We start from the raw sequence: 20,020 nt of genomic DNA, 5'->3' as shown, positions 1-20,020 counted from the left end.
AATTTTTAGTAATTGCATTCAATAATACATAATTTTATTGGTTTATTTATTGTTTTTTAATTTCAAACTTTGTAGCAGGGAGCGGCTAGCTCTTATTTACTTACACCTAAATATAGAAATATTCCCTATCTAAAATATTTTAAACCAAACAACATCGGTCAATAACATGGTAATCACGCTACAATGTTATCTCATTTGTGGTTTAATTGTTTTGTTATGGTTTTATCTCATTTGTGGTTTAATTGTTTGTTATTGTGTGGGAATCATCAAACCCTAGAAATAGCCATATCCGTATTCCCGTGGCAGCTCTCTCTATCATCTGCGGAGGTTGTGCACAATCTTTTGCCCACACCATTCGAACGACTTCCCTCTTATAATCGTAATACCAAATACGCAGATTCCATTTCGGCCCCGGATTCGAATCTTACCCGAAACACACAGGCTGTGTAAATTAGTTAGTTACTCAGCTTTAACGACGAGTCCAGACGTTTGGCCCCTGGCCGACACATTCCGAGGTTTCCAAGGCATTTTCGTCACAACATTGGAGCTGTTCGAATTCTTCTATCACAATTCAAAACTATCGAATTTAGTCAACAATTCAGCGGGCATTTCAGTTTGATATTCGGCGAACATCAAGATAGCAAGATCGATGAATTATTTTTATTCAGATGCATTTTTAAGAAAACGATGCCCGTTTGTACGAGAAAAGGCGACAGGGCTGCAGAAGGTGTCATTGTCTCAGCAGAGATCGGGGTAGTGAAATCGTATTGAAAAGTATGATATTCATAGTTCAATGCCATTATTGAAATTATTACAGGAAACATCCTTAAATCAAGCCAGGGCCACAAGTCCTCAGTTAGGGTTTCAAGTCACAATCTGAAATTTGCCACCGGCCAAATTGGAGAAGCAACTGTAAGAGATTGTGTAGCATGCGGTTTGCCAATGCTCCGGTGGAACCATTTAAACTCGAGGATTGTACCAAGGCGCACAATTTTCATATTGCAGACGGTTGAATGTGGAAACACAGTGTCCGTAATTTTAAATAGAGTCAAAATTTGACGACGTAGTTGTTATATTGATTATTTGGTCTTTCCGGGGTGCGTATATCACAGTTTGGACTAACATTTCGAAGGGACAGTGTGAAAGAACCGTTATCAGATTGCCCTATTTCTAGGGTTTTAAGGTTTACACAGGTTATTTATATTCCTTGATGAATTATGCGGCTTGAAGACAGAGTCATCTTTGTATAATTATTGATCCTGGTCTTAACTCTCAATATATGCATTTTAAACTAAGCAGCCGATGTCAGAAAGTCTCAGCCAACGCGAGGTATGGATTTATTGTAAAGCGAGTTTGTGCTAAAATTTAGAACTGTTATAATTGTAGTGATAATTGGTCTAGGCTTCATATACTGTGTTTAGTTGCAGTTAACTGTCACCAATAGATACATTTTCTTTCATTGCAAAGTGGGTTTGGAATGACTGTTTGAAGCGCAATATCTGTTAACCCATGTTAGCGAGTTCAATCCTTATTGTGTCATCTTGTTCATAAATTTTATGCGCTTATTAGTTCAAAATATATTGGGTGCTTCAGTATGGTCAAGATGGTGAAACGGTTGGTTTCCTCTGTCTTGTCTTTTTTGCAAATTTAAGCTGTATCTTCATTTTAAGGCACGCTCATGTGCTGATCGGTTTTCGCAGGAAGAGAGTCACCTTTCCATGAGTGTTACTAAAAGTATGCTGCCCGGAAGTTCTCTACAGGGTGTGAAGTCCTTTGTCTGGCTTCAAACAGTCGATGGGTCTATTCAAGAGGTGGAACAAGAAGTTGCAATGTTATGCCCTTGGATTTGCCGTGAAATATTACAAAAGGGATTAGGTTCTTCAAAAAATTTCGCAATCGTTCTTCCGCCACAACTTAACTCAAGTATTTTGAAGTTGATCTTAGAATACTGTCGTTTTCATCAAGTTCCAGGTCGCTCTAACAAGGTATGTCTGTGGTTTGGGAACATTTTTGCATTTTCCAAGATGGACTACTGTTTGTCATTTTAAAAATGTCACCGTTTCTAGTAGGTACCTAAGTAATTCGACTGCATTGATTTTGCAGGAACGAAAAATATTTGATGAAAGGTTTATTCGTCTAGATACAAAGAGGTTATGCGAGCTGACTTCAGCCGCTGATAGCCTTCAGATGAAACCTTTAGTTGATTTGACAAGTCGGGCTCTTGCTAGGATGATTGAAGGGAAAACACCTGAGGAGATTCGAGAAACATTTCATCTGCCAGATGATCTCACAGAGGTTGTCTACTTCTGTACCCGTGTTTGGGCTTCCTTATAGGTTCAGGATGAGGCAAATGTTTTGCAGGCCTGTTTATGCAAATGATTTGTTGGAATTTCAGGAGGAGAAGCTGGAACCTTTGAAAAATACCACAGATGATCCTCGAATTAGACTCTTAAATCGACTATATGCAAGAAAACGGAAAGAGCTGAAAGAAAGAGCAAAATTGAAGGTCAGAATCACAGATACTCTGTTATACTGTTTAATGTCTATGCATGTTTTGACCATAAACTTGCTTACTCTTTTTTTCTTAGTTCATTTTTTTCTTGTGCTTTGTAACTAGTCATTTTATAGATTCCTTGTTTTCCACCAATGTCACACTCGCAAGTTATCAATCTGTAAGCATTACTCAGGTTCAATCACATTGGGCTTTCATATGTCAGATTCATTACTCGAGTTCAATCAACAGTGCCAAGCAATTGGAGTTCTTACATTTTACAAGTGTAGATCATTTGTAATTTAATTCGCATGTTGGTTTGCTCAGGTTCTTGCCAACAATTTTGGCTGTTTGTTAGCTAGACTTTAATGTCAGAGGAGATTGTGTGATTTAGCGCTTTTTCTCTAAAACTGGGGTAAAATTTGGGATTTACAAAGCATCATTTCTCATGTTGAAAAAACATTATTAGAAGGAAGTATGGTGAGCTGGTGTTATGCTATTGGATTACCCTATTGGATTCCCCAAAAAACATTCCCATCACAAAAGAAAAATATAAAAAAGAGGTACAATGTTTGAAGTTGAACTTTAGACATTTTAAGCCATTTGCATCAACCTTTTCACAGCAATTGATGACTCTAATGTGGAGCACGTCTCTCGATCCCCTTACCCTTGATAGCAAGCTCCAGCATGCCTTAGCAAACTCTTTTTTGTTCAACACCATGATTTTTTCAGTTTCTAGCATCTTTCTTTACCCAACATCTTATCTTATAATATCTCTTAGCTAGACAGTTAACTTTTAGCTAAATACTTGGATCTTTATCTTCCTCTTTTTCTGCTTTCAGCATTGTTCTAGAGTTGCTTTCACACTTCCACTTTGTAGTTACACTAGCTGTACCTTTTTTTAGTCTCATTGACCAATTTTCAGGGTCATTTGTTGGACTTTAATAAAATTATCTTGCCTACCTATCACCCTCAATTGATAAATGCCTCGAAGGATATGTCTATTAGTGATATAGCATTGATTGCATAGAGTGAAAATTCTCCATCATATGGAGAGAGAGAGAGAGAGAGAGCAGGCAGAGAGGGGGGAGAGAGAGGAGAGAGGGAGGAAGATAAGGACAGAGCTAGAGGGTGGAAAGAGAGAGAGTGATGGGGAGGAGAGAGGGAAGTGTAAAAGAGAAGGAGATAGAGGAATGAAGATAGAGAGGAGGGGAGGGAGAGAGAGATAGAGTTGGAAGGGGGGAGAGAGGGAAGGGAGAAAAAAGACAGAGATAGAGGTAGAGTGAGGGAGTGATAAAGGAGAGATAGAGATAGAGAGAGAGGGAGAGAGGAGAGGTGGGAAGACAAAGAGGGGAGGGGAGAGAGAGGGAGATAGTGATAGAGTTGGAGGGTAGAGAGAGAGATGGGGGGGAGATAGTGGGAGGTGGGAAAGAAAGGGAGAGAGGAAGGAAGAGAGAGAGGAGAGAGGGAGGAAGAGGGTAGAGAAGGAGTGGTGAGAGAGAGAGAGAGAGGGAGAGATGGATATAGCTTAAATATGGTATGTGTGTATATAAAAACCAACTTAGATCCATTTTAACTCCAGATCTATCAAGCGTCGAGAGGGATCAAATCAATTTTCACTTTAAATGATGTTTGTATCTCTAAAGGTTCGATCCCAAAAGAGACTAGATCCCTCTTGGCACTTGATAGATCCGCGGTTAAGATGGATCTAGGCTGGTGTAGTAGATTTTAGAGATGGTAGCCTTAAGCTTCAGGTTTGAGGATAAGATTAGATGGTGCCTCGAATTTCTTACCATTGAAGGTTAGTGTTACACTCTTGCTAAAAGAGAATGATCTATGGGATATTGTCAAGGATCTCGTGACTCTACATATAGATCTACAACAATTGGCATCTTTGAACAAGAAGGAAGTGAAGGCCAAACAGATGATCTTGGATGCCATAAAGGACCATCTAATTCCTCATGTATCTGAGAAGAATACGGTGAAGGTCATGTTAGATGCTTTGGTTAGATTTTTCCAAAGTCAGAACATAAACAAGGATATGATATTGGAGAATAAACTCAGATCCGTAGTGATGACTAGGTCACTAGTTACATTATGAAGATCTTGTAGACTCACGATCAACTTGCATTGGATCGGCAGAAGGTTGCAGATGCATAGCTAGTGAACATGGCATTGAATGTTTGCCAACATCATAGGAATTGTTACCCACCATATTGGCAGTAAATGACTCTTTTAGACTTATCTTCATATGAAATATAAATTTGTGGAAGTTTCACCTATCAAACAAATGGAGCAAGGCTTGTTTGCACATAATCAACACCTACAACAAGAAGAGGTTGCTATTCGCGTGCCTACGTTCACATCGTTGATGCACAATTGCCAGCATGTACAATATGGCCTGCAAATACATAGACATACCATTCTCCACAACACCTTTTCAGGCCAGTAAATGTATTAATAGTATGGCTATTAGAATTATATCGGAAGCATTATTCTCTTCTTGCTACCAATAGTTTGATAGCCCATAGACCTGTAGTAGTTGGCTTCGAGGAAATCACTATGTACCTTGTCAAGCATTGGCAACAATTAGATGTTTATAACATGTTGTTGTCAGGGCCTAAAGATTGGCTAAGTACCACAGAGAGAAATCTGCTTGTTAACCCCACATGTTTGATTAAATTGTATTTGTAGCAGCTTTTCAAAGGTTAATGAATGGAACACCCTAACACTTATGGATTATTCTAACATGGATTTTTCATCTTCCCATTGTTGACATTGAAATTTGAATGAGCGCATTCAAAATGCATATTTTCATAGGCATTTAGAACCTTGTCAACATCTAATTTGTGTAATTTGACATGGTATGGGTTGTGGTTTGTGGATGCCATTTCTTGGGTAGTGACCTCGGTAGTTGTTGGATCTAGTCATCTACACATAGAGGCCTTCTTGTTGGAAGGTCGACTTTTGCATTTGTAGCCTTGCAAATGTATTCCTCAATTGTTGCATGTCGAGACACAACAAAGAAAGTGAAAATGTATTTGCTATTATGAGCTCAAATGAACTGGATGACCAAGGAACCTTTCCTTTGGTCTTGCTAGGCAAAGTTGGTACCGGTGTTAGAAAATGATGAAGGAATCCCTCATGAAGCTAATGGAATCACTAAGTGCTTTGTTTTAGGCACCTTGCATCTATGTGCAACAGGTAAAAGGCTATGATAGTGTTGCAGGACATGCTTAGGGTGTTGATAATTTGAATGATGTCTCAAAAACCTGGCTTTGATGCTATGTTATTGCATCCAATATTGAAATGTATGTATAGAGGTACAATGTCAGAAATAGACACCTTCAAGGGAAAGCGATTTCTTGAAATTTTAGTTAGTTTACTGGAGCACCCTTCAACAAATTAGCTTTTAATGAAAGAAGGACTAGTTGATACTCTTACTCGAGCACTAGACAAGATCATTGAATCTTCAAAAGTAGGTGGAAGGTAAACAATGGAAAACTTACCATTTGTGAAAGATGAATCTTGCCTGTTGTTGCAATGGTGCTCTCCAATATTTAGATTGTTCTCTTTGATTTATGATGAGGGGATTTCAAATCATCCATTGACAATGATTACCATATGCCTTGTTGATTGTCCAACATTGAAGGCTGTGATTACCATATGCCTTGTTGATTGTCCAACATTGAAGGCTGTTGTACCGTTATTTCTTGCCTTCTAAAATTTTGTCATGCTACACTAATAGGAAAGGAGTTACAGACTTGTTAGGATGCTTTAACAACGATGAACAATCATAGTTTGTTGGAACCACGATTTCTGTTAGACCAAAACCCATAGGCAATAGTCTCTGCGACAATTGCGATAGTTAGGATCCACGAGAGGCGGTTAGTCCATGTCATGAAACACACGGGGAGCACTAAACCAATGTTCAACAATCTCCCCCCTAGCGCGAGCCGGGTGAGTTTCGAACTTGAGACCTGTTGCTCTGATACCACTTATTGGAATCACCATTGCTATTAGACCAAAACCCGTGGGCATTAGTCTCCGCTATAATCGCCAAAGTTAGGATGCACGAGAGGCAGTTAGTCCATGTTGCAAAACACACTGGGGGTGCTGAACGCAATGTCCAACATAGTTTACTTTGAAGGAAGAGCTATACGAGAAACTTTATCTCAAATGGTTGTAGATTTTGAGGCATATATGTGTGGCCATAGCAAAAAACTACGAGAGAAGCACTCCAATACTTCCTTTGTTAAAATAAGCGGTGGTGGTTGTATTTATACACCTGTGCAACTTCTGAATAATTGGTGAGTCGACCTACTAAATGATGCCAAGCCGACCTTATGTTTAGACGATTGAAATTAGTTTGAAGGGATGCATTGAGGGTCAACCTACCAATGTTAATTTGACTTATATGGTTTCTTGACATTCGAGAGATTGTTGAAAGGAGAAGGCTCATTGTTTGGGGCACTTTGGAGGTTAAATGCTTGTTTTAAGGTCCATTTTTCCACCTTAGATAACTCGTTGGGAAGATTTGATGAAGGGACAACCCTTGTAAAGGGCTCTTTGATGTGAATTGAGGGCTTGTGTGTCCACTTGCATGATGACATGGATGTTAGAATGTGGCCGTGGAAGCTCACTTGCTCTCTTTGGGGAACACTCAGAGACTGTGTTTGTTGATTTGATGGAGGAGGAGCATTGGAGGGCCTTTGGAGGCTAGATGTTGTGCCAAAAGCCCCTTTATGCCTTTTATTTATGGGATGGGTTACCCTAGAGGGCTCATGCCCCTTCAAGATTTTACATGTGGCATCTGAAGCTCTTTGATTTTGTATTTTTGATTAATTAATTATAGAGGTGGGTCTTTTGCCCTTCCATAAGCTAGAATAGGGGATTCTATAGCTTAGAAAATAATATTTTTGTGTAAAGGAAGTTGAGCACCTCCTTTGTAAACAGAGGTGCACTTTGTCTCATTTTCTCATGGTTGGATTGGGGGAGAAATCCCTAAGGAAGTCTAAATTTTTTGAAATTTTCTCTCGTCTTAATTTTGGCTATGGAGGAATAACTAAATAAGTAGAGCGATCTTTTGGTGGATTTTGTTGATGTTAATGGTTTTGTCTTCTTGAGGGATATTGGTGGATCTTGATAAGAGGGCCTTGTTGATGTAGATATTCTTTTCATCAACGATTAATCGTGAACTTTGATGATTTGTACTATTCAATGTGAGTTGTCTTCTTCCAATCTTGTTTATTATTGATAACTAAGTGTTATTAAATATCCACCGTGGTTTTGTTGGTATTTTTATCTCTTTATTCTACTTGAACAAGGTCTTTCATTAAGTTCTCTCAAGGTGACCTAAGTTGAGCTCCCTCCCTTATTTATCCCTAAAATTGTATGGCGCCTAACCTAAGCCCCTAGGGTACAAGAGTTAGTTGACCCTAGTCCTTCAGGGTAAATTTGGTCCAAGCCTCCTTGAACATTTCATCAAGCTTTTGGGAGATAACCTAACCTAAGCTCACTCTCCTATTTCATCTTTGAAGATTGCAGGACATTAGGGTTGAAGGTCTAAAGGACACAAGTTATAACTTATTCTTTGTTAAGTTCTTTGAAGCCACATCCATCTCAGTACTCTTTGAGTGTGTTGCTTCTTGACCCCATGTGCCCCACAAAAACATATTGGCAAGTTGAAGCATTGATCTTCTATCCTCCATCAACGTATTTCTTTTAAATCCTTGAAATTAGTTTCTTGAGTTTACTCTCCAAGATTACCTAGTAATCCCTTGATTGTGTGCGTTTGGGGAGCTTCTCTTTGAAGTAGAATTTTGAATTACCAATCCTTAGCAATCCTATATTAAGGAGAACCCCCTTGACTCGAATAAGAGCTAGCTAGATGTGAGAATAGGTTGGTGAGTTGACAATGTCCCTTCTTAAGTACATTGGCTTTCACACTTGAGCTTTTGGACTTTAAGTCGTGAACTATGAGACTTTGTTGTAATAGGAACCATTTTTTAAAGGTATTTGCGCTCATGAAAACCTTATTGGTTCAAGAGGTTTTAGGATGACTGTATGTAGGAGGAGACTCGAATGCAGTCAAAATTCAACAAGGAGGATGGTGATAAGAAACTAGCACTATTTGGTTATTGTAATAAGGGAAGAGGTAAAGGATCCGCTAAGGGTAAGGGAAAGAGTGAGGAGTCAACCTTTCAACCAGGAAAAAAGGACTTAAGTAAAATAAAGTTCTTTGTTTGTCATAAGTATGGTTATTATGCATCATAGTGTCTAGAGGAGGAGGAGGGTAAAGGGAAGTAGCAACATAAGTAGGTAGTAGTCTTTGCAAAAACTTAGATGAATGAGTTTGCTGCCAAGTTCAAGAAGGATTTATCGATGATTTCTCGCCTTTATACCAAAGTGATTCTGGGGAATGTGTTTTATGTGGATAGTGAGGCATCTTGACATATGACATTAACCCAATAACTGTCTTCTATTTTGAAGAAGTAGGACTTAGGCGTATAGGTTGGGCTTGGTGATGTTGCCAAGTGCCCAGTAGTAGGAGTTGGTACTATTCCCTTGCAACTCGTATCAAGTAATTCTTTAGATTTTGACGTTGTCTTGTTTGTTCCAAGTCTTGGGAAGAATTTACCTTTAGTTTCGACCATGGAGGATAAGAGCGTTGTAGTGGAATTCAAGAACCAACATGTCCTCATCAGGCTGAAGGTAATTTGTATAGGTTGCAAGGTGAACTTGGTTGAGCCTTGGTGCATAACAATGACAACTTGTGCAAGTTGTGGCACAAGAGGATGGGGAACTTGCATGATATGATATTTCCTATTATGAGGGAGATAGTCGCATGTATTCTATAGTTTAGTATTGAGCAACATGATGTATGAAGAGGGTGCATGCTTGGCAAGCATGCCAAAGTTGCTTTCCCAAGCAACAAGGATAGGTCTAAGTAGATTCTAGACCTAATGATAGAGGATAAGGAGTAGGAAGCTCCAAAGATTGAGTCGGGGTCACTAGTGATTTCCACGATCGTACAACAATGTTCAGGTGAAGAGGGGGAGACGAGAGCCCATTTTACTTCTGCTAGGAGACCTTGACAGTTCACTCAGGGATTGATGGGCACAATGGAGTATGGTCTAAAGAGGTTCTGGACTTGGTGATAGAGGATGAGGAGTAGGAAGCTTTGAATGTTGAGTCAAGGTCACTAGTGATTTTGGTGTAGTACAACAACGTTCAGGTGAAGGGGGGAGGTGGGAGCCCCTTTTAATTCTGTTGAGAGACCTTGATGGTTCACTTAGACATTGATGGGCACAATGGAGTATGGTCTGAGATATCTTGGAGATGGTGAAGTGGAAGGTGGTGTAGGAAACAAGAACAACACCTCAAGGTTTTGCTTTAGCTTGGGATCAACAATGGTATCCAAGTTTAGCATGACGCAGAGTTTTGTGGTACTTAGCTTGGTAGAGAGTAGTGAAGCTCTAGCATATTCCTATGGATGAATAGGTAGCTGATATTCTAACCAAGGCCTTGGCAAAAGAGAAGTTTGAGGCATTTAGAGACAAACTTTGATTGGTGCAAAATTCCTTCCTTGCTAAGAGGGATTGTTGAGAATTATAGCTTGGATGGGAACCTCTGTAAATTTTCAGCGTGAACAGGCTAGAAGTAGTTTGAGATGTTTTCAAATGGTAATTCTATTTTGAAATTCACTTAGTATAAAAGTGAAAGTTATATTTAATAACCGAGTCTAAAATTGTATCTCATGCATGACTTAGACTAGAAGGAATATTAAAAATAACTTCTCTTCCAAAATTATAAAGAAAGGAAAAGTAGAGGCTTTCATTACACGAGAGAGAGAGAGAGAGAGAGAGAGAGAGAGAGAGAGAGTAGGAAGCCAAGAAAGAGGTGTTTTCAAGCAGTGCATAGTTCCATATACTTGTATGGAACAATCTGATGCACTTGTATGGAAATTTGTAATATTGTATGAATTCGTACAATAGGGTCGTAATGTAGCAGTACAATCCATATTCTAGGGTTGTACAACATAGAACTGTTGTTTCTGTTTTTTTTGAACGAATTGTACCTTTCAGGCAGTCTGTAGAAGCTAAGTTCAGGGTGATTTCGCTAACTGTGCAATGCTATTTTTTGGGCAACGTGTGGAGGTTTCCTTGTAAGTTTTCCAAAGGAATGAAAAACTAATTTGAAGAAGTAATTACATGTGTAGTGTGATTTTTTTTGTTGTTGCTATTTTATTTCTAGCAATTGTGTGGTTGATGCCATGATCTAAAATTTAATTTCAACATTAATTAAATTCAACGATCTACTTGTTTGATTGAGATCATAAATATATTAGTCACCCAGGGCTTGAAATCTTCACATTATGGCATTTTGAAGCCCTACTGCTACTCAAGGTGCTTATTATGGAGATGAGAGAAGGTGATGCCTTGTACCCTTGTGGCATGAAAGCATATGTGCTAAGGGGGGATCTTTGTTGGAGTAACTAACTTTGGTTAGTGTTACACCTTATGTTGTATGATGCCCCAATCCACATTGAAGACGCTGCTCAAGTAGGTTGCGTATAGAGGATGTTGGCTTGGTGGTGATTTGTTGTTACTTTTGATGCCTTTTCTTTATTTCGGAGCTTCTTTTGAGGTGTTACTTAACATAATTGGAGGCATAATTGCATAGGGAGCTTTCATAGTTTGGTAGTTTCATGGATCATTGTTCATAGGAGGGACATTTCACATTTTGCTAGGCATCGATGCATATGTGGAAGCGTGCTACCTCACTAGGAGCTATATGTGGATGAGCACCTTGCGTTCTTGATTTGCATATGATGTCACATTATGGTGCTACATGTGTTTAGAGACTTGGTTGATGGTATGTTGAGCTTAGTGATGGATAGTTTATCTCTCAGTTTCATCCCCAGATGCCTTGGGACATATTTTGATGAGTACTCCACTTGGTTGCACATACTCCTAAAGGACCCCTATTCTTAGCTCATGGTATTGTGATGGTTTGATGATATTGGCATAGGAGTTCGAGTTCTGGCACATGGTTTCAATTTCATGCTTTTTTTTGGGGAGCACTCACCTCTTATGCATGTTTGCCTAGAATAGTCAACTTCCATTGCCTTGATTGGAGGAGATATGGTTGCTATGCACATGGACTAATACTCTCTTTGTACATTAATTGAGGTTGTCTACTTTGAGGATGTTGTTATAACAACCAAAGGGCCAGTATTGCACATTTATCCATGAGATGTATCTTTTCGGGATTTTATTGTTCATTGAGCATCTCTACTTGATTTTACTTTTTTTACTATGTTTTGGGCATCTCTAGGTTGTTGACTCATTCACATTGTGAAGTGCTCCCTTCATTTGTTGACAATTGCACGTGTTGAGGGTTCTCATGATGAGTGCTCTAGAAAGGACATGGCACGATATTAAAAGATGTATATATGATATGGTCAAAAAGGTCAATGTTAGGATGGTGTCTTGCTTGAGTAGGGGAGAAGTTGTGTTATGACTTGCCCTTATATTTTATTATGTGTACTTTGACTTGTCTTTAGGAGGTTGCTATGAGATACATTATTTTTAAAATTTTATTCATCATTGCAGAGATCATGGATCAAGAACTTGTTAATTATTATTTTATTGTTGAAGGTTTTGAGCTCAATCTCTGTACAAGGGAAGATACATCCTTGTAATAGGCATGGAAGCATTGAGAAAAGAGCTCATTGACTAGGTATTGAAGATTTTTTAAAGGTGACTGATTGTTTAATGGTATTTGTTGATGTATGGTTCTTCATCTTGGACCCATACTGCTGTTTTTATGGGCTGGAAATTACATTTAAATTATGCTGCAAAGGGTTGTGTTTCAATGGCAAAATATATCATTCAAAGAAGGTCATTGCTATTTCTCTTGTTGATTTTTGTTGTTAAACTAGTCAATTTGATGCTGTAATTTCATAATTTGTATTGAAATGCCTTTGTACCAAATTTCCACAATAAAAAGTGGAAACTGGTTTATTTGTATTGATAAATTGATAGAGATACATACGAGGGGCAAAACACTATTTATATCCATAGAGAGGTTAAATCCCTAAGTAAATGCTTAAGCCATTAAAAAAGTCATTAGGTCCTTGTTACACTAAAGTGGCCGTTTTACAAATATAGCACTATTACAAATACCTTGAGCTTGAGCTTATTATACAAAATGATTCATGTGCATAATGCTCGATACCTATTATAGATGTTTTGGTTAGGTACACAATATGTCCTTCCCCTTAAAAGGTTTGCCCTCAAAGCTGAAAAATATGCATGAAGGAACAATAGGGAGAAGATGCTAGAAAAATTGAAAATAGGCATTATGGCTCCAAAAGGGTCCAAAGTTGGAGAAATAATAACTAAATAAAAATTAGAAACACGTCTTTAGATTGATGTGCAACTTTAATGGCGAAACCTACCTTTTGTCTTCCAGAGTGATTTTTGAATAATCGTGTGTAAATGAGGGTGCACATCGTGACCTACATGAAGTATAGAGAAGAAGATTTGAACCAATGACCACTTATGTTAAAATGTACTACATAAACGAAGTGAGTTAAATGTAATCGTGTCTAAAGTAAGAAAGATGAAGGAAGTTTTTTTTTTTGTTGCATGCTTCTTGTGAAGTGTGCTTCATATCAATGTTGCCAAATTTAGGTGCTTGGTTGTAAGATCACAAGGGTCTGGAGGATCGCAGGTTCAAGGAGTGACAGGCCCATAGGTAATAGGGTCACAGGGCACAAGTTCTTAGGGTACAAGGTCACCATCAACCACAGGTGCATCATCTTCAGGGACACGATATTTAGTGGAGGATATACCTACCCCAATACATGAGGCCACTTCGGGGAAGAGAAAGCCAAGATGACTTCATGAGACTCTGAAGGAAGCCTATGAGGCAGTGGGAAGTCTGAAGAGGGTTGTTAGGGAGGGTAAACCACTAGATCAGTTTTGTATCTATTGGGCTATGGTGAGTAGCATTGTTGAGTCTGAGCCTTCTAGCTATGAGGAGGTAGCAGGTCAATAGGTTTGGAGGGATGCCATGGTGGAAGAGTATGCTTCCATCACGAAGAATGATGTTTGAGAGATTGTGTTGAGGTTTGAGGGGAAGTCAGTGGTGATTTGCAGGTGGATCTACATGATTAAGTATGTTGCGATGGCAACGTTGAGAAGTACAAAGCTCGGTTTGTGGCTTGAGGGTTCTCACAAGTAGAGGGAGTTTATTATGAGGAGACCTTCACTCTAGTTGCTTGATATATTTCTATCAGATCAATGATCTCTATAACAACAAAGATGGGTTGAAAGATCCACCAGATGGATGTGAAAACTGCATTTTTGAATGGGATTATACAAGAGGAGGTTTACATTAAGCAAGCACGGGGCTTTGAGGTGCTTGGGAGGCCCATGTTTGCAAATTGCAGAAGGTGCTTTATGGACTGAAGCAAGCTCCGAAAGATTGGTATTCTCAGATAGATGCTTACTTGTAGCGGTTGGGTTTAAGGAAGAGTGATGCAAATCCAAACCTTTATTATATTGTGGTTGGTGAGCATCCTTTCATTCTAGTGCTATATGCGAACGACTTATTTATATAGGTACAAAGAGACTCGTAATGTACTGCAAACGAGATCTTGCTTTAGAGTTTGAGATGACAAACCTTGGATTAATGCATTATTTCTTGTGATTAGAAGTGTGGCAGGAGGACAGGGCAAGTATGCAACAAACATTTTGAAGACATTTCACATGGAGGACTGTATTGATTTTTCATGGGTCCTAGATCTGGCCTATGACTAGATCTTAGCATATAAACACACTAGGAGCTCCAACACAAAGGGACTTTGCACAATAGAAATATAACAACAATGAAATCAATTAAGTACACAGATTTATATGGCCCAAATCTCGACCTTTATTTGTCCATTAAGAAGGAATCATTAGGGCTCCCCATACTAGGGATTGTGGCCCTTTAGATCTCTGATACAACTAGTATGCATAGTATATAAAACTTAGGGCTTGAGATGTATTCCATCAGATCTACAATCTGCCCAAAAAGATCAAATGCATACCTGAGCTAGTGCCTTCAGCTCAAGGTCCTTGGATTGTTGTTGTCCTTGGCAACCAGTCCTAACACCACGCTACAACTACTCGATCTGCTAGATTTGTTTATTTAGATCATAGATCTGACTTTCTTCTTACAAATCTGATCCTCCAACACTCAGATTTGACTTTATTCTTGCAAATCTGACTGCCTAACACTCAGATATGACTTTCTTCTTGCAAATCTGACTGTCCAACACTCAGATCTGACTTTCTTCTTGCGGATATGACCTTCCAACACTCAGATCTGACTTTTTTCTTGTAGATTTGACCTTCCAGCACTGCGGCTAGATCCTCCTACTCGCCCTCCTCCCTTTTAGCAATGACTCCTTTAGCTGAGAAGATCATGGAGAAACTCAGCCTCCTTGCTGCTGCAACTCCTCTAAGGCAGATGTGCGACTAGGTCCTTTAGTTGCCCTCTCTCCACAAGTGAAAGCCCTTCTCTACTTGTGTGTCTAGGCCTTTTCCTTTGACCTCTTTTTATACTTTTGTGTGAGTGATCTCTGGGGTTTTCCTTGTTCGTCAAGAAACCCCTATTTTACCACTCAAGAACAAATTACAATGTACATTAAACAATTAATTATCTTAGGTCTTAAGCCCGCAACTTTGGGTCAAAACCCCAACCACTTGGGAACTTTTCCCAACCGACTAACTTTTGGTGGGTTTTCACCACTAAAAAATATCTTTCAATCTACCCAATTTCCAACAGACTGTAGGCCCATGGCCACACCTATGATTACCAACTGGAAGAAGCTTCATTCTTCTGAGTCCGAGTTGGTTGATCCCATGATTTATCGTCAGTTGATTGGTTCATTGATGTATCTAGTCAACACAAGACCATGCATTTGTTTTGCAGTCAACACTCTCAGTTTATGGTGGAGCCTAGAAGAGTGCATTGGGTGGCTGCCAATATGTGCTTTGCAGGGAACAATGGACTATGGTCTGGACTATATTCAGGGGGATGGAATAAGGTTGACTAACTATATAGGCTCAGATTGGGTTGAATGTGTTGATGACATGAAAAGCACTTCTGGGTGCTGTTTCAGGTTGGGTTTGGCAGTTGTGTTATGGTTCAACTGGAAGCAAAGGTCAATAGCACTGAGTTTTGTTGAGGCAGAGTACATGACAGTTAGTCAGGCCAATTGTGAGGCCATTTGGCTTCGCAAGTTGTTAGTGGGATTATTTGGTCAGCAATTGAGGCCTAGAGTGATTTATTATGATAATCAGATTTGCATAAAACTGACAGAGAATCCATTTTTAATTTTTTCATGACAAGTCAAAACAGAGGGATCAAAAACCACTTCATTTGTGACTATGTTCGAAAAGGTGTAGTGCGGCTTGAATAGATATCCACTGATGAGCATGTAGCTGACATTCTCATGAAGTCCTTGCCAAGAGGCAAGCGTGTCTACTTTAGAGACAAGATGGGAGTGGTGAGAAACACTTTCCTTGGTAAGAGGGAGTGTTAGAAAAAGTGTACCAAGGACAAGTGTTTCCTAAGGCTTGGTGTCTTGCCTAGGAAAAAGTGTCCAACATGACCCCTTGACATAACTTTATGAGATATAAAGTTAAAGTGACTTTATGAGATATAAAGTCTAAGTGAATTTTTGTGAATATTAAATGAAAAGGTGATTTGAGGGGATAAAGTGACTTAAGTTAAGTCAATGAGAGATTAAATCCCCACCTTGATCTCAATGGCTAAGATCAAATCTCAACCATTGGATCATAGGGTTAGGTCACTCTTCATTATGAGAGAACAAAAAGACAACTCAAGGAAGGAAAAGACACCATTATTCAACCACTCTTCATGTGCATTGGAGGAGAAGAGAAGAGATGCTGAGGAAGCTATTTGGATACCTGAATGGGACATTTAGCTTTGTCACTAATCAAGTATCACCCGCTGAGGATAAGAGCAAACTGACATCTTCTGTATTGTTGAAGTGGGTTTTGGCCCTTGGGTTGGCACTGGAGAAGCTATGTACATTGTATATTCAACAAAGAAATATGTAGTTGAAATATTGGTTACAAGGTACAACAATAGGAAATGATTATCTTACAAAGGTTTAACCCAGTTTATCGCATTCAGAATTTCTATTATGGTGTATGATTGGTGCTGTCTTTGATCTCTCTGGTATGCGGGAGTGGCTTCATGTGGGTTTATGGGTTCAAATTTATCTTTCAAACCCTACCTATGGGATTTAGCAAATGACACCGGGTAAGTATGAACATGGAGTCTGTTGGGCTGTGGTCTAGTGGCTGAGATGGGGATCACCACATTTGATGGTCCAGGCTAAAATCCTGGCTGGCATAGAACCATGGAAGTTAATTTAATGGTTGAATTTGACAGTGTTCCATATGCATTATTCAGTCAAAAAATTGTATGAACTAGAAATGACAGTGTGCATTGGCGAGCAGAAAAAATTCCAACATCCCACAATCCAACGTTGCTAGTCGGGGCTTATAGCATGCATCTGGACTCTAGAATGGATAACAGGATGTACAGTGTATATGAGATTTTCTTACAACCTACCTTGAGGCTTGAGGTTTGAAGCTTTTATATTGGCCTCTCAGGCGCTGTCTAATCAGAGGACCACTTGAAATTCATTGTTGTATGGGCAATAAGGACTATTTGCTGTCAATCACCTGCTATTGTTTGTCCTAGGAGAAACAATCCTTCCAGTATAGTATGATATATATTGACATTTATTCCAATATGATATGATACACATTAGAAGGGGGAAACATCACTAGGTAAGAATGACACTGAATGCAAGCGTTTTTTGTATCCAGAGAGTGAAAAATGTGGGGTTTATTGACTCATTTACCTATCTGACCAGTTTGACTGCAATAAACACATGTAACGGAAGGCATCTTGAGGTTGGCCTCCAATAGCATTAAATCCCTTGTGATACTCTTGTTGTCTCAGCTTTCTTCTAAGTGAAGCCAACTCCACCTCTTATTCAGCATGCTCCCATGGAAGCCAAGGCTGTCCTCACTTTCATGTGCCAAGTCCAACAATCATACTCAATAAACATCTATGACAACCAGTAAGGGGTGTCATTGTATGGAGGAGATGCGAGAGGAGGTATCATCTCCCTGACTAGACCTAGTTACCCTAATAAACCTTTTTCTTTGTTCAAATTCAGAAACAAATTTTAAATCTAGATATATATATTATATACTACTGTTATTAACGTACCCAGTTATTTGAGAAACAGTTAGAACCTAATAGACATGCTGGTGTGGTGAACAACCATGAGGTACCAATTGTTGGATAAACTGAGTCGTAGATCTATAATATATATATTACTAAGCCAAAGAAACATGCTTGTATGGTGAACGACCAAGAGATACCAACAGTTGGATAAACTTAGTAGTGGCTCTATAATGTATGTATTGCTACCACCTAAGCTGATGTTCAGAGAGGCCATGGTAATGTACTCTTTCAAAAAACATAAACAAAGGGGAAAGTTGACAATCTTTATAGTGGCCAACAAATATTAGCTATTGCAGGAATTTAAAGTATGATGAAAACTTATACCAATGCTGGTGAGATAGAAGGAACTTTATATTCATACTCTTAGGACATTTTGCATATCTGTAGCAATGCATGAGATAATTGTAATTTTACAGTAAGGCTTCTAGTTGCTTGTGTCGGAATAGCTGACTAATTTTTTGGAATTTTGTTATTCTAGAATGTTGAAGCAGAGGTAGGGCATGCTGATGACCGATCAGTCGAAGACTTGCTGACTTTCATAAATGGAGGTGATGGAGGTAAGGTCACAGTGTTGATTGTATTGTATCCCTTTTGAAATGTGTTTTCAGAGTTACTCATACCTGAAATAGTTTATGAAAAGACTGAGGCAAGAATGAGGTTCTTGTATTAATTATTTTTACCAGTAATTTAAATTTTGAAAAGAACCTTGGAACTTTGGCTGGTGGGGTACATCTACCATATTATTGTCCCGAGAGGAACTCTCCAGCCTAGTATGGTAGTGATGTTGTAATGTCAACATGAACATTTTGACTTGGTATTAAATATAAATTAAAAAAAGAAAAGAAAAAAAGAGAGGTGCAAATTTCTCCATAATTAAAATTATAAAAATAAAAAATAAAATTAATAATTATAATTTTTGATTATAAAATTATAAAGTTAAATTAAACTATAAAATTACCATGGTTTATAAGCCCATGGTATTTGTCCATGGTATTTGTTATGATGAAGCCTATTTAAAGGCTTGAGGAAATCCATTATGGAATGCAAGAGTACCAGCTTAGATCCATCTTAACTCCGGACTTGATCCCTCTCGGTGCTTGGTAGACCTGGATGTAAGATGGATCTAGGCTGGTTTAACCGTGGTGTGAAATAGGTCCATGATAACATGATTTGGAACAAGTTCTTAGTCAATGCAAGATTTTATATTTACACATGCATGGAAGTTTCATGTTTAACTTGTGTACTGGTCTGTTCCTAATTGGTAATTAGGAACAAGTCCTTATTGTGAAATTTGCCCATGATAACAATATTAAAATGCCTTCAAGAGAATGCTATTCCCTGTTAATCAGAGCACTTGTCATTTTCACTGAGGATGTTTGGTTTTCCAGATTAATTTCATTCATGCAAGAGCTACAACAATGCTTTTGGTCTAGTCAATGCAAGAGTTATATATAATGTTTATGAGACATTTATACATGCATGGAAGTTTCGAGTTTAACTTGTCTGCTAGCCAGTTAATGAAAGGAAGTCTATACCTTGGTTACTTTCAGCAATGCATGATGCTATGATTCTAGGCGTCCTGGATATCAATTGAACATTGGATTGCGCTTTTGTACAATTTGAAAAGTTGAATATCTTGTTCTATAGGATAGCTGTAAGTATTAACGCGACTCATGCATATTTAGAGACTACTGTTTGCTTTGACCATATACTTGGGCAATAATCTTGTCATTTTTAATGTGTTTTCCATCCTTTTTTGTTTTTGTTTTTTCCCAAATTTTTCTTTCTCGTCCATCTTGATTACAATTTTCTAGAAGTGATGTTTTGATAATGATATATTACAGACACAAAATAATGCAATCATTTGGAAAGAGCTTGGTATGTCTTATAGTTAATTTTACCACAGCTGGTTCTATTACAATACTTTTTCTTCATTGTGACAAGGGTTGGTTTCAAAACATTTCAATTTTTGCTAAAGAACTACCTGGTGAGAAGATCAAATTTTTGTAAGTTTCATTTTTTTCATGGTTGGAATGCTTCCTACTCTTGACATGATGGGCTTTCTAGCTAGAACAATGTTGCTGAAGTGGGAGTCATTGAGACAGATACAACACTTATATTATCTTATGTGTGATTGCTTGGCCCTTGTATGTGTGATGCTTTTCTACATCCTGATCC

The 20,020-nt window shown here is 38.6% G+C and overlaps 1 protein-coding gene across 6 annotated transcripts in view; it reads left to right on the top strand.

Moving 5' to 3' along the window:
- The first annotated feature begins 214 nt into the window (after positions 1 to 214).
- LOC149205321 (SKP1-like protein 21) overlaps positions 215 to 20,020 on the top strand; it is a 288,166-nt gene continuing 268,360 nt past the window's right edge. For 2 of the 6 annotated variants that reach the window (XR_016252441.1, XM_089394998.1), the window contains exons 1-5: positions 218 to 1,329; positions 1,701 to 1,985; positions 2,104 to 2,295; positions 2,396 to 2,506; positions 18,321 to 18,399. Coding sequence is in view for 1 of the 6 variants with exons in the window: in XM_089394998.1 (XP_089251124.1) it covers positions 1,303 to 1,329; positions 1,701 to 1,985; positions 2,104 to 2,295; positions 2,396 to 2,506; positions 18,321 to 18,399 (694 nt within the window). In the remaining 5 variants the exon portion in view is untranslated. Of the gene's footprint in view, positions 1,330 to 1,700; positions 1,986 to 2,103; positions 2,296 to 2,395; positions 2,507 to 18,320; positions 18,400 to 20,020 lie in introns of all 6 variants that reach the window. The other 4 variants (XR_016252444.1, XR_016252443.1, XR_016252440.1 and 1 more) reach the window with 4 other exon arrangements.

Source organism: Pinus tabuliformis, chromosome 1_2, assembly GCF_031772625.1.
Source record: "Pinus tabuliformis cultivar Carrire ecotype Pingquan chromosome 1_2, CPIR1, whole genome shotgun sequence".
In the NCBI taxonomy this organism is placed as follows: domain Eukaryota; kingdom Viridiplantae; phylum Streptophyta; class Pinopsida; order Pinales; family Pinaceae; genus Pinus; species Pinus tabuliformis.
The sequence above is the reverse complement of the archived record's forward strand: the minus strand, read 5'-3'. Positions and strand labels throughout refer to the sequence as shown.